The sequence below is a fragment of the Macaca fascicularis genome, chromosome 16 (assembly GCF_037993035.2).
Source record: "Macaca fascicularis isolate 582-1 chromosome 16, T2T-MFA8v1.1".
In the NCBI taxonomy this organism is placed as follows: Eukaryota; Metazoa; Chordata; class Mammalia; order Primates; family Cercopithecidae; genus Macaca; species Macaca fascicularis.
The window spans coordinates 68,848,256-68,862,368 of NC_088390.1; the positions used below are offsets into that span (position 1 = coordinate 68,848,256).

Here is a 14,113-nt window from a genome sequence, read left to right on the forward strand (position 1 = left end):
AAAACAGTTGGTTCCCAAGAAGTGACAGGGCAGGGATGAGTCTCCCAAAAAGACACCCTGGGAAAAACTACTTACTACTAGGCAGGTATCTAAGATGTAAACAAGTAGGCAAATACATTTTATTCTTTGTCAATTATGACTTGAAATGCTCTACTGATTTCATAATTAAATAGCATCTTTAAATAACTTTTTCCAAATATTTCCAGAATGCTCATTATCTGTGTCACATGGCACCATTTGTATTATTTAAAGTGTGCAACTAGATGATTTGGTATATGTATACATTGTTAAATAATCACCACAATCAGTCTAAGTAACATATTCATCACTTCACATAGCTACTATTGTGTGTGTGTGTGTGTGTGTGTGTGTGTGTGTGTGTAGTGAGAACACTTAGGATCTAATCTCTTAGCAAGTTTCAGGTATACAGTACGGTATTATTACCTATAGTCACCATGTTGTTCATTAGATCTTCAGAATTTATTCATCTTCAAACTTTGTATCACTGACCGACATCTCCCCATATCTCCTTCCTCAACCACCATTCTACTCTCTGCTTCTATGAGTTTGACTATTTTAGATTGCACATATTAGTTAGATCATATAGCAGTCTTTCTGTATCTGGTTTATTTCACTTGGCATTTATTTTTACATAGGATCAGAATGACACTAATTGAAGGGGGAGCAGCGACAAGCAACTTTGCTTGGAAATCTGGGAACAATGAAGGGGTGTTTCCATATGGCCTTCCAACTTTATGCATACCTCTAACTTGAGTTTGCATCTATTACCATTCCTTGAGGCCCTAGACTTTTCAAACTCCAGGCTTTGAGCAGAAAAAGTTGCAAAAGAATATCAAGAATTAATCTGTAAACTGATTTCTTAATTGTATATTCTGAATTCCAGACAGAGTCACTGGCCACATGGCAGTTTCAGAAATTAAACCAAAATTTAAGCTGAATCCTCTAACAAAGGTACCCATCTCCCACAGTAAAAGGTAAGTAATGAATGTATTAAGGGTGATAAATGTATTATGATAAAGAATTATTAGTGCTACAGCTCTTTCAGAATTTTGTCTAGCAGGTTTTCCGATCTTTACCAGGAAGCCCCTTTAAAAAAGGAAATTATTAAGATTATTGGCCGGGTGCAGTGGCCCACACCTGTAATCCCAGCACTTTGGGAGGCCGAGGTGGGCGGATCACGAAATCAAGAGATCGAGACCATCCTGGTCAACATGGTGAAACCCTGTCTGTACTAAAAATACAAAAATTAGGTGTGGTGTCATGCGCCTGTGGTCCCAGCTACTCAAGAGGCTGAGGCAGGAGAATTGCTTGAACTTGGGGTACAGAGGTTGCAGTGAGCTGAGATCATGCCACTGCACTCTAGCCTGGTGACAGAGCGAGACTCCATCTCAGAAAAAAAAAATTATTAATATATTAAATACTCATAAAGATTATGATGAAACAATTAAAATACTCTTCAAATATTTATTATATGGTAAGTTTAGTTATAAAACAAAACATTGGAATTGAAGAGAAAGATTTTTTATGAAAAGAAAAAGATATACATCTTTTTTGATAGGAAGAGCAGAATTCTCCCTCCTGTCCTCCCAAAGAAGAATCTGTTTTTATGTTAGTATACAAAATACTCTAGGGGGCTCAAGGAGTTATAAGTTATACCTTGAGATATTTTGAGTTCCAGTTTAAAGAAGAAAAAATTTAGAAGATCATAAAGAAGACTTAAACCCATAACCAAGTCAAAGTGTAGAAAAAGGGTCTATATTTCAAATATAGCTGGTAAACAAAAGCTGGTAAATCAGCCATGGTCTATATTTCAAATATAGCTGGTAAACAAAAGCTGGTAAATCAGCCATGATTGACCCTGGGCTAAAATTGGGAAGGGAGATTTGCCTGTGACATTAACAATAGCTTTTTCTCAGTCACCTAACAACAAATTTAAATAAGCAGCCACTAATGACCAAAACTGAGAGCCTGATCTATATTTTATCAGATCATAAGAAGAATATTTCTTTCCTCTTTCACAATTATCCATTTACTTTCTATTTTGAGTGTATCTTTTCTAGTGTCCTTGACTCTGCAAGCTATCTTTTGAGGTAGTGAGTTCCTTGTCACTGAAAGTAGTTAAGCAAAAACCAGACAACACTACATGTAAAGGGAATTCCTACATTAGATGAGAGGCTGGATTAGGTTCATTCCAAATGTAAGGTTCTTTAGTCATTTGAAACTTTGTAAAATAAAGTCTTTCTCCAATGTTTGATCCAAGGTAAGGTTTGAAATTGTGCCATGAGTGTCTTTTTAAAGACAGGTAATAAGAACTTTACATTGCCTGGCCAGGCATGGTGGCTCACATCTGTAATCCCAGCACTTTGAGAGGCTGAAGTGGGTGGATCACTTGAGCCCAGGAATTTGAGACCAGCCTCTACCAAAAAAAGATACGAAAATTAGCTGGGTGTGGTGGTGCACACCTGTAGTCCCAGCTACTCCAGGGGCTGAGGTGAGAGGATTGCTTGAGCCCAGGAGGCAGAGGATAGGGTGAGCTAAGATTGCACCACTGCATTTCAGCCTGGGCAATAGAGCAAGACCCTGTCTCAAAAGGAAAAAAAAAAGATCTTTACACTGCCTTGAATTCTGCTTTCCTCCTGCTTCTTGAGAACCTAGTATCTCCCTATCTACTGCATCTTTTACATCATGCAAAAGAAATTTGTTTATATTTAGAAATACAGATGGTCCCCAACTTAACAATGGTTCAACTTACCATTTTTTGACTTTATAGTGGTACAAAAGCAATACTCATCCAGTAGAAACTCAACTTCAAATACTCATACAACCATTCTGTTTTTCACTTTTAGTACAGGAGTCAATAAATTACATGAGGCATTCAACACTTTATTACAAAATAGGCTTTGTGCTGGATGATTTTGCCCACATGTAGGCTAATGTAAGTGTTCTGAGCACATTTAAGGTAGGCTCGGCTAAGCTATGTAGGTTAGGTGAATTAAATGCATTTTCAATTTACAATATTTTCAACTTATGATGGGTTTATAAGGATGTAACCCCATCATGAATCAAGGAACATCAGTAAAATAAATATAAAATAACCTATCTGAGTAAGGACAAACCCGAGCTTCAGAAATTACAGGTTGGGCACAGTGGCACACACTTGCCATCCCAACACTTTGGGAAGTAGACGAGGGAGGAACACTTGAGCCCAGGAGTTCAAGACCAGCCTGAGCAACATAAGGAGATCTCGTCTCTACAAAAAATAAAAAATTAGCTGGGTATGGTGGCATGCACCTATGGCTCCAATTACGCGGGAGGCTGAGGTGGAAGGATTCTTGAGCCTGGGTGGTCAAGGCTGCAGTGAGCCACGATCACACCACTGCACTCCAGCCTGGACCACAGAGGGAGACTCTGTCTTGAAAAAATGAGAGAAAGAGAAGAAATGCAAGTAAGTAATAAAGAGGAAGCACCAGAAGAAGAATTCAATGTTAGTAAAAACTGAGAAAATAAGACAAGTTAGATAAAATTCCACTTTCAAAAGTTAAGAACAGTTCTGAGACTATTACCTCCTTTTCTCCCAGGCCCCTCTTTGAAAATGAGTTGAATCTAATAAATACTTTAGGGGATACTAAATTAATAAACCATAATAATTTTTTGTTTAACTACAATGTTTAGTATTTCTTCTAGTTTTACTTTTTTGAGACAGAGTCTCGCTCTGTCACCCAGGCTGGATTGCAGCGACATGATCTCCACTCCCAAGTAGCTGGGACTACAGGCGCCCGCCACCATGCCTAGCTAATTTTTTTTTTTTTTAATTTTTAGTAGAGACGAGGTTTCACTGTGTTAGCCAGGATGGTCTTGATCTCCTGACCTCGTGATCCACCCGCCTCGGCCTCCCGAAGTGCTGGGATTATAGGCGTGGGCCACTGTGCCCGGCCTAGTTTTACTTTTTAAACTGCTTCTTATAAAGCCACAAAACTATGAGATTTCATATTTTTTAAACTTTTAGTTCTACAAGTATCAAAACTAAAGACACTTTAAATAAATTTATAAAATTGATTATAATTAAATGTTTGAGTTAAGTCACATTTACTTAAAAGTAATTAAATTTTACTTATCATATTATAAGCAAACCCAGTTTTATATGATGTATTTTTGTGTTCTTAAACTAATAAATTACTTCAGATCTGTACAAAGTATCTTGAAAGTATTAATATGTTCCTGCCTTTCCCAGATTTTACTTTCCTGAATAAAGGAAAGGTCACCCAGGGTTTCAGATTTTCAGAAGCGTTCTCTATCTTTGTTTCTCTCTCTTACACACACATACATATGCTGTTAAAAATGCAATTTGACAATTGTAAAATAGTTGTAAAAGTTTTTTAAAAAAGAAAGTTGTAAAATAGTCATAGATGCAAAGGTTTCTCTGTAAGGGTATTCACCACAACAATGTTTATACTTTTTTAAAATTTGAAACTCAAGGCTGAGAGTTGGAGCCAGAAAAAAAAGAAAATTGAAACAACTTCTGTTTCTAACAACAGGAATAGTGTAAAGCATTATGGCCTTGATTTTTGGAGTCAGACAAATCTAGGTTTGAATCTAAGGTCTTCCGTTTACTATCTGTATAGCCTGAGACAAATAATTTAATTACTCTGAGCTTCTGTTTCCTATTGTATAAAATGGGGGAAATCATAACTGGTTTTTTGATTGTTTGTTTGTTTTTGAGATAGGATCTCACTGTCACCCAGGCTGAAGCAAAGTGGTACAATCTTGACTCACTGCTGCCTTGACCTCCCAAGCACAAGCATTCCTCCCACCTCAGCCTCCTGAGTGGCTAAGACTACAGGCCCTTGCCAGCACATCTGGCTAAATTTTTTTGGTTTTTGTAGAGACAGGGTGTTGCTATGTTGCCCAAGCTGGTCTTGAGCTCCTGGGCTCAAGCGATTCTCTTGCCTTGACCTCCCAAAGGGCTAGGATTATAGCCACCATGGCGGGCCTGAAATTATAATTTTTTAAGGGAGGGGTGTTGGGCATCCATGGCTGGCCTGAAATTACAATTTTTTAAGGGAGGGGTGATGGGCAAGTTTAGGGCAGAGGTGGATCTCAGTGGCCAACATTTTCTCACTGTTCATCCTATAGCTATTGACTATCCTAAATAGAAGATCCCTTAGGATAGTAGACTGGATACATTGAGATGCTACAGTCATTCCAGTAGCAGAAACTGATGAATAGGACTAATGTCTGCTGGTTTCACATATGTAGTAAATCTAAATATTTTCATATCTTTCCTCAGGGATAGAGACTTACCAGGATCTCTTCAATGCCAATTACAACACAAAGAAAAGAAGCTAAGTGCTTCACAAATGGCAGGTAATGAGAATCATCCTCAAAATTGAAGCATAGATAACAGCTCCTTAATATGTCTGATCCTTTCTTCTCTAAGAAAGATCTGAGATTTCACAGGTTGTCTACACCACCATCATTTGAGAGAAAGGGAAAAAAACTTATATTTTTGTGAGACAGGAGGGAAATTGCTTTTAAATGGACATCTCCCTAGAATTTAGTCAGTGCTGGTCAAATAATTGTATTCAAAGAAGAACTTGTGGGTGTGGAAAAGAACAAATGCAAAAATAACAAAAAGAACAAAAGAACAAGTATAAATCAAGTAATAAAGAATACAAACACAGCTACAGTCCTAGGATTGCTCAAAGAAAAAAATATAATGATAAAATGAGCTACACTGGTTAAAGTTTATTCATCCAAACAACAAATATTTATTTAATGCCAAAAATGTACTAGGCGTGGGAAACATAACAAAACAAGTTAGACATGGTAGGACCTGATAGGAAGTCTAACAGGGAAGACAGTCTGTTAAACCATGAACTTGCTGGGCACAGTGGCTCACACCTGTAATCCCAGCACTTTGGAAGCCTGAGGCAGGCCAGGCCGATCACCTGAGGTCAGGAGTTCAAGACCAGCTTGGCCAATATGGTGAAACCCTGTCTCTACTAAAAATACAAAACTTAGCTGGGCGTGGTGGTGGACACCTGTAATCCCAGCTATTTGGGAGGCTGAGGCAGGGAGAATTGCTTGAACCTGGGAAGTGGAGGTTGCAGTGAGCAGAGATCACACCACTGCACTCAAGCCTGGCCGACAAAGCGAGACTCCATCTCAGAAAAAAAGCCACGAACTTGCTGAATAAATCATTTAAATTACAATATAACAAAAGTTATGATAGGAAAAGTATAGAGTGTTATAGGAGCTTAAAGGAAAGCCTCCTAAATTTAGTCTTGTGAGGGAAGAAGGGGAGTCCCAGAGAAGGCTGAATGGCGACTAGGAGTAAATCAGGCAAATAGTGCTGAGAGGAGTGTTCTAGGCAAAAAGAACAGAATCTACAAAGGCCAGAGAAAAGGAAAAACATCATGCACTAGAAAAATTCAAAGAAGTCAAGTGTGGCTATGTTTGGTTGCGTCTGGTTTCTGGAGAGGCTGATGCTTTACTCCACTAAATTTAGAACCAATTTAGAAATTGACCCAGGAGACAGAAATGAATCAAAGAATCAATCGACTTTGACCAGCCCTGAGAGGGGCAGTCCCTCCAGGGCCAGCAAGGCCCCAGATAACAAAACATCAAATATGGAAACTAGAAAATGTGTTCCTTACAGTGCTTAATCCTCACAGCTTTCCTATGAGAGGTTAATTTGTTCATTCTATAAATATTTATTGAATACTTCAAGATCCCTAGCATCTCCCATCCTCACTGTCAATAGGTCTCCTTTCTTTCATGAAGAAAACTGAAGCAATCAGAGTAGAATGTCCATAGACTCTCACTTCCATGTCTGCCTCCTTACCAGCATCTGTATCCATATACTCTGTCTTCCAACAACTTTTTCTATTTGAGCAATAAAAATTAATAATACAGAATTGATTATAACCCAAAGTATAAAATAAACATCCATGAATCCACACTGATAGAAATAAATGACTAATTTTTTTTTTTTTTTTTTGAGATGGAGTCTCGCTCTGTCACCCAGACCGGAGTGCAGTGGTGCGATCTTGGCTCACTGCAAGCTCTACCTCCCGGTTCACACCATTCTCCTGCCTCAGCCTCCCGAGTAGCTGGGACTACAGGTGCCTGCCACCACGCCCGGCTAATTTTTCGTATTTTTTAGTAGAGATGGGGTTTCACCGTGATAGCCAGGATGGTCTTGATCCCTGACCTCGTGATCCGCCCGCCTTGGCCTCCCAAAGTGCTGGGATTACAGGCAGGAGCCACCGCTCCCAGCCATAAATGACTAAATTTTTAATAGGAAGAAGAGACAAATGGCAGAGGTAGCAATAGCTGGAGGGGGAAATGGGGTCACAATGTACTTTTTAAGGGAGAAATAGCAAAAGTTTATACAACAATAGGATTGATATAATAGAAAATGAAAAAATGATATTTCCCTTACCTAAGGGGGGACCCTTTCTTAGGTAAATTCTTTGAATATGAGAGAGGGGATGAGTTCCAATCCACAAGGGAGGGATTGGCTCTGGATAAGAGCATACAGTTTATTTGCAGCGCAGAGAGAAAGGAAGGTCATGCAGGTACAGGTGCTAGTCAGGAAACAGACACAAAGGTGGGAATGTGTAGGAATTCCATTTCTCTTCTTCTTTCTAATCATCCACCCAGAATTACTTTTTCTTTTTTCCATGGTATGTATCACCTTCTAAAATGGCATCTAATTTATCTATTTATTACATTTATATGAAGGCACAGATCTTTGTCTATGTAGTGCGCTAATATATCCTAAGCACTTGGAGCAATGCCTGGTCCATGGAAAGCATGCAATCAATATTTGTTGACTGCCTACTAACATGCAAGAGATAATGGGAAAAACAGAAACAAGTCAGAGATAGTTTGGTTCCAGCCCTAGAGAAGCCTACCTTTTATCAAGGAGAAAGATATTACCTTTTTACATTACACACTTACAGAGCAGGTATCATTATCTCTGTAGGAGATTAATCATTCTTATACATAGAGATGCTGAGACTTGAACATGATATGAAGTAAGTTTTATTTTGGTGTCATTTGGAATATATTTTGTTCTCGGTTTATTTCCTCATTCACTAATTTCAGAAAATACTTATCTAATTTTGGCTCCAGTTAGTGCCTTGACTATTTCTTTGAAAAACTTTGGATCCATATAAAACACACACACATATATATAATTTGGGTCCAATTTGACAAATTAGTTTTCTATTGCTGCTGTAACAAATTGCCACACACATAACAGCTTAAAACAACACAAATTTATTATCTCACAGTTCTATAAGTCAGAAGTGCAGGTGGGCACAGCTGGTTTCTTTTCTCTGTGTCTTATAGGACTGAAATTAAGGTGTTGGCCAGCCTGGCCTCTTATTTAGGGGCTCTGGAGGAGAATCTGCTTCCAGTCTCATTCAGATTTTTGGCAGAATTCTGTTCTTTTCTCTTGTAGGGCTGACATTCCTGTTTCCCTGCTGTTTATCAGCCAGGAGCTTCTCAGCCTCTTTAGCAGGCAGAGAAGTTCCTGGCTGATAAACCAGCAATGGTGGGTGAGGTCTTTCTCATGCTCTAAATCTCTCTGATTTCTGCCACATCTCTCTGGCTTCTAGCTATATAAGGGATCATGTAATTAGATCAAGCCCAGAAGAATCTATCTTAATTATATGAACAAAGTCCCTTTTGCCATGTAAGATAGCATATTCACAGGTTAAGGGATTACAGTGTGGATATCTTTGGAAGGCCATCTTACTTACCAACACTTGGTTTTGCAACAGTTAGTTCATTCCAGTTCAAGTTCCATGGAAGGATACTGTATAAGAAATGTCTATTAAGCACTCATTTTTTTCACAATCCTTTTTTTAGAACATGATCTCCAGTCAACTATATTGTCTGTCCTAGTCCTATTAGTGTATATACTTCTTCTTGAATAACTGTCCTGAATAACTTAATCCTATTTCCCCAGCTTTCCAAGATGCCTACAACTTCTTCAACAAGGACAAAACTGGCTGTATTGATTTCCATGGACTGATGTGCACTGTAGCTAAGCTGGGAATGAATCTAACCAAGCATGATGTCTATAATGAATTGAAATGTGCTGATATTGATCGTGAGTCATTTGGCTTCTCATTGCTTTTCCCATAAAAGATTTTTGTGAATATATAGTTTTCTTTTAATGACTGTATAAACATGAGAAACAAACCTTATTTACTTGCCCCCATATATATATATTTGTATATTTGCATATTTGTATATGTTTGTAGACTATATATTTGAATACTATATACAAATATGCATATATGTATATATCCATATATCTATGTATACACACACATATGTATCCTTAAAGAGACACACACATATGTGTGTGTGTCTGTGTGTGTATGGTATATGTCCCTTTAAGGAGATCAGTGAGGTATGTGTACAAGTTGTGAAATCAAATTAATCCTAGAAAATGGACTATTTGAAAAATGCTGTGTAGAAGCCAAGAGTGATTGTCTGATTTCAATATCAAATTCAGGTTACCTGTCCTGATGTACATGGAAGCTGTACATGGAGGGTGCCCTGAAATAACAGATACAAAAGCAGTAACAATGTTAATAATGACTCATTACCAAGAGAATTCAAGCCTTTTGTTTCTGTTTGAATCAAAATAGAACAAATCTTTCTTTTTCCATCAAGTCCTACCTACATTGAATTTTAAATGCCCTAGCACTTTTGTTGGTATTTTTAAAGCATACAGGTAATGTTTTTAGTGAATATACTGACCAAATTATTAGTAGCCCAAACTGATATGCTGTGTGAAAAATATATTCAGCATATTATCTCCTCTCACCTCTCTCCACCCAACTGTCAGTGCCCCATTCAATCAACATCAGTTCCACCTGTCATTCAATGTCACTTAAGGTGTCACTTGCTTCTACTAACAGTGTCAAATTTTTCTATTATTTCATGGAAACACACACATACCCCTCTAATAATATTCATCATCCTTCAGTTTTAGAGGAAATGGAATACAGCTTGGGGATGTTAAAAGTAGGAATAATAGGGGCGGTTATAGCATGGGAAGACAGGGCAGATTCCTTGCAAACATGGCCAGGCTCTGAGAAAAGAGCAGGCGGACAGACTGCAATGGCTGGGTGCTCCTGGCTGGATGTTTACAACCACTGTTGTTTCTATGGGCTGTGGAGGACTCACGTAATGGTGCTAAGACCACTTCAAGAAGACCAGGGCTCACCTGAGCATATTTCCAATGCTCTTTCTTTGCTCAATTCAAATGCTCTTTTTTTAATATTAAATCATCCAGAGTGTTTTAATTTTTACATTTAATATATACTCTGATAATTAAAATACATCTTATCATTGTCCTGAGTCTCAGATTTTTGTTGCAGGAGATGGGAAGGTGAACTTCTCAGACTTTATCAAGGTGCTAACAGATAAGAATCTCTTCCTCAAGGCAGTGGGTGAGTAGAGACGTTATGAACAGAAGGCAGTTGGGCAGCTACAACTCACTGCACAGTAAACATCATTCACAGGCTTCCAGTTGGGAGACAGGTCAGGAAGGTGTAGTCTGGGATGTGAGTTACTTTTGAACTGCTTCTCCAGAACAGTATTTGCTAAACAAATTGGTACAGTGTTAACTACATCAGGCAGGCACTTGCACTGTCCAGATGCCTCCTGCAGGAGACACTGCCTTTTGGTCTCCAGTGAGAACACTGAGTGAGTGACTGGTGTAGAAAAATTTGGCTGCCTTCTACAATGTCTGAATCCTTTTTTTTTTTTTTTTTTTTTTTGAGATGGAGTCTTGCTCCGTCGTCCAGGCTGGAGTGCAGTGGTGCGATCTCGGTGCACTGCAAGCTCTGCCTCCCGGGTTCATGCCATTCTCCTGCCTCAGCCTCCCAGTAGCTGGCACTACAGGTGCCCGCCACCACACTCGGCTAATTTTTTGTATTTTTAGTAGAGATGGGGTTTCACAGCATTAGCCAGGATGGTCTCGATCTCCTGACCTCGTGATCCACCCACCTCGGCCTCCCAAAGTGCTGGGATTACAGGCGTGAGTCACTGCGCCTGGCCTATAATGTCTGAATTATTTACCAAGTGTATGCACTACTTTGAGAGGCATTGCTTTTATTTTTTAAAAAATTTTTTTTTCATAAAAAGAAAAATGCACTCTCTCATGTAAATCTAGAGTGTCGATAATTTACTGTTCTTGAAAAAATAGCTTCCTCACACTGATGAAGCCTCTACCCTCAGTGCTAGGGCTGGAGAGTCTGCTGCAGGTTAGAAAGCATTAGTTAAGGTGTCACATGCTTCCACTAAGTAATAGAAAATAATTTTTCTGTTATTTCTCCCCCAAGGTTATAAATGATGTGTAGGTGTCGTTGAAATATTGTCATTAATCCCCTCATGGTTTGTTTATAAGTTTAACAGGCTGCCTTGGAAAAGCTAATCATTATTCATGTTTTCTAGGATAAACATTCCAAATTCCAAATACTGTATACAGTTTTGAAAATATATTCATTCATAAGCGATGAACTGTTCTTAGGATAAAGAGAAGTTATTTCTTACAAGTAGTACTATAGTAATGGGAGTTTGCCTAGAACCAGGAAATAATCATTAACACAAAATTCATGTTTGTGTTAAAAATATTACTACATTTGCTTAGACGTTATTGAACTAAAAGTATTTTTTAACATTCCATTTTATTCTGTCTGCTCAGTAACCAAAATGGCCTTTCTACCAAATAGAACAGACTTTTAATGTTTTACTGTACCTCTAGTTCCTGACTTGATATTATTATTATAAATAATCAGTAAAGACGTGGTCGATTTCTAATTTCAGAAGGTATTTAAAAATCTATCTTTTGTTTTCCCTCCATAGTTCCAGAAAAGGAGACCTGTTTAGATTTAGCTGGCAACCCCGGAATCCTATTGTTTGAAATCCTATCAAAGCTTCTAGAGACTTCAGCCTTACCCAAAAAGTCTATACTAGAAATAGTAAGGTAAGTGAGAAGGAAAGGAGCAAAAACAGCCTTCTCAGAAGCATTATGAAGATATTAACATGGCAGTCACCTCTCACTAACATCCAACTCCACAGGGTCTGGTCCAAAACTAAGGAGAAGAAGGTATCTGGGCAAATGCCCTTGTGCTACATCGTGAGACCTTATTCCCTCATCTCCACAATCCTGCCCAGTTCTAAAACTGCAAGGCTGACCTCAAACCACCTCAGGGCCCCACTGAGGACCTAAGACAACCAAGAAATTTTAGCCTCCTCTATCTCAGGCCAAAGAATCCCAGCAGAACAAGACTTTTCCAGGAATAATTTTGGGTGGGCTTAGAAATCTAGTTTGGAATATAAGATGCTCTTGTTCATGCTGAAACTACCAGGGGATCTTGAGATGAGGTACAGCAAATTCATACCTCTGAAAGTAGCCTTTGGACTAGAGCAGAGCCAGAATTAGACTTGAGACTAAAGGATGAGGAAACATTCTCATCCTTTAAACCTTTAATTCTTATCCTTTAAATAAATAACACACACCAACTGTGTTATTTATTCCAGCAAGTAGTGCTGAAAGTAAATCACTTCAATCTATTTTTATCATTGTCTTATAGAAATTAAACAAATGTTGCTATTATCAGTCTTTTTCAACTCATACTCCTTCAAAGCATTCCAGTCTCCACCTAGAGAGACTTAAGAGTATAGAATACCACCAACAATGTAAAAATCTCCTTCTGCCCCTCAATAGGTAGTCTCTTTATACTCTCCTATCTCTCTGTCAGATGTAGAATAGAGGATGCACAAAATTCTACTTTTCATTCCAACTCAAAGACACTTAGTAAAGCCTAATGTTAGTATACAAATTAGATACTTGGTTTAACTTCTTGATCTCAGTTTCCTCATCTATAAAAAGGGAATGATAATACCTACCTTATAGGACAATTGTGGGACTGATGTGTGACAATACATGTGAAGTGCTTAGCATATTGTAAGAGCTCAATAAATGTTAGCTATTATTATTGTGTGGAAGTAACTAGACTAAGCACACACATATTATCTTGAAAATTGAAGCTTCAGCTGGGCGGTGACTCACGCCTGTAATCCCAGCACTTTGGGAGGCTGAGGCAGGCGAATCACAAGGTCCGGAGTTTGAGACCAGCCTGGCCAACATGATGAAACCCTGTCTCTACTAAAAATACAAAAATTAGCCGGGCGTAGTGGTGGGCGCCTGTAATCTCAGCTACTCGGGAGGCCAAGGCAGGAAAATAGCTCGAACCTGGGATGCGGAGGTTGCAGTGAGCCGAGATCACTCCACTGCACTCCAGCCTGGGCAACAGAGTGAGACTCTATCTCAAAAAAAAGAAAAAAGAAAAAAAAAGAAAATTGAAGCTTCATTTAAAAAAAATTATAGCCAAGCACCATGGCGCGTACCTGTAATCTCAGCCACTCAGGGGGTGGAGATGGGAGGATGACTTAAGACCAGAAGCTCCATACTAGCCTGGGCAACATAGCAAGACCCCCAACTCTACAAAATTTAAAAAATTAACTAGGCATGGTGGCGAATACCTGTAGTCCAAGCTATTCAAGAAGTTCATTTGAGCCCAGGAATTTGAGGTCACAGTGAGCTATGATTGTGCCACTGCACTCCAACCTGGGCAACAGAGTGAGACCTTCCTCTAAAAAAAAAATAAAAATAGGCCGGGCGCGGTGGCTCAAGCCTGTAATCCCAGCACTTTGGGAGGCCGAGACGGGCGGATCACGAGGTCAGGAGATCAAGATCATCCTGGCTAACCCGGTGAAACCCCGTCTCTACTAAAAAGTACAAAAAACTAGCCGGGCGAGGTGGCGGGCGCCTGTAGTCCCAGCTACTCAGGAGGCTGAGGCAGGAGAATGGCGGGAACCCGGGAGGCGGAGCTTGCAGTGAGCTGAGATCTGGCCACTGCACCCCAGCCTGGGCGACAGAGCAAGACTCCGTCTCAAAAAAAAATAAATAAATAAAAATAAAAATAAAAATAAATTTTTTAAAAAAGAATATACATATTATCTAATTTAATCCTCACCTCCCTAATGAGTATATACT

At 39.0% G+C, this 14,113-nt stretch overlaps 1 protein-coding gene and 1 non-coding gene across 2 annotated transcripts in view; both read left to right on the forward strand.

Annotated features, from left to right (window-relative positions):
- The window catches only part of EFCAB3 (EF-hand calcium binding domain 3), a 137,155-nt gene that overhangs the window by 98,882 nt on the left and 24,160 nt on the right, over nt 1-14,113 (forward strand). Inside the window, exons 26-30 of the mRNA XM_065531815.1 lie at nt 905-995; nt 5,309-5,385; nt 9,002-9,145; nt 10,428-10,499; nt 11,917-12,037. Coding sequence (XP_065387887.1) covers nt 905-995; nt 5,309-5,385; nt 9,002-9,145; nt 10,428-10,499; nt 11,917-12,037 — 505 coding nt within the window. The remainder of the gene's footprint in view (nt 1-904; nt 996-5,308; nt 5,386-9,001; nt 9,146-10,427; nt 10,500-11,916; nt 12,038-14,113) is intronic.
- Nucleotides 1,047-1,109, forward strand: LOC123569595 (U7 small nuclear RNA). Its single transcript, XR_006693412.1, has one exon. It is a non-coding gene; the product is annotated as a U7 small nuclear RNA (small nuclear RNA).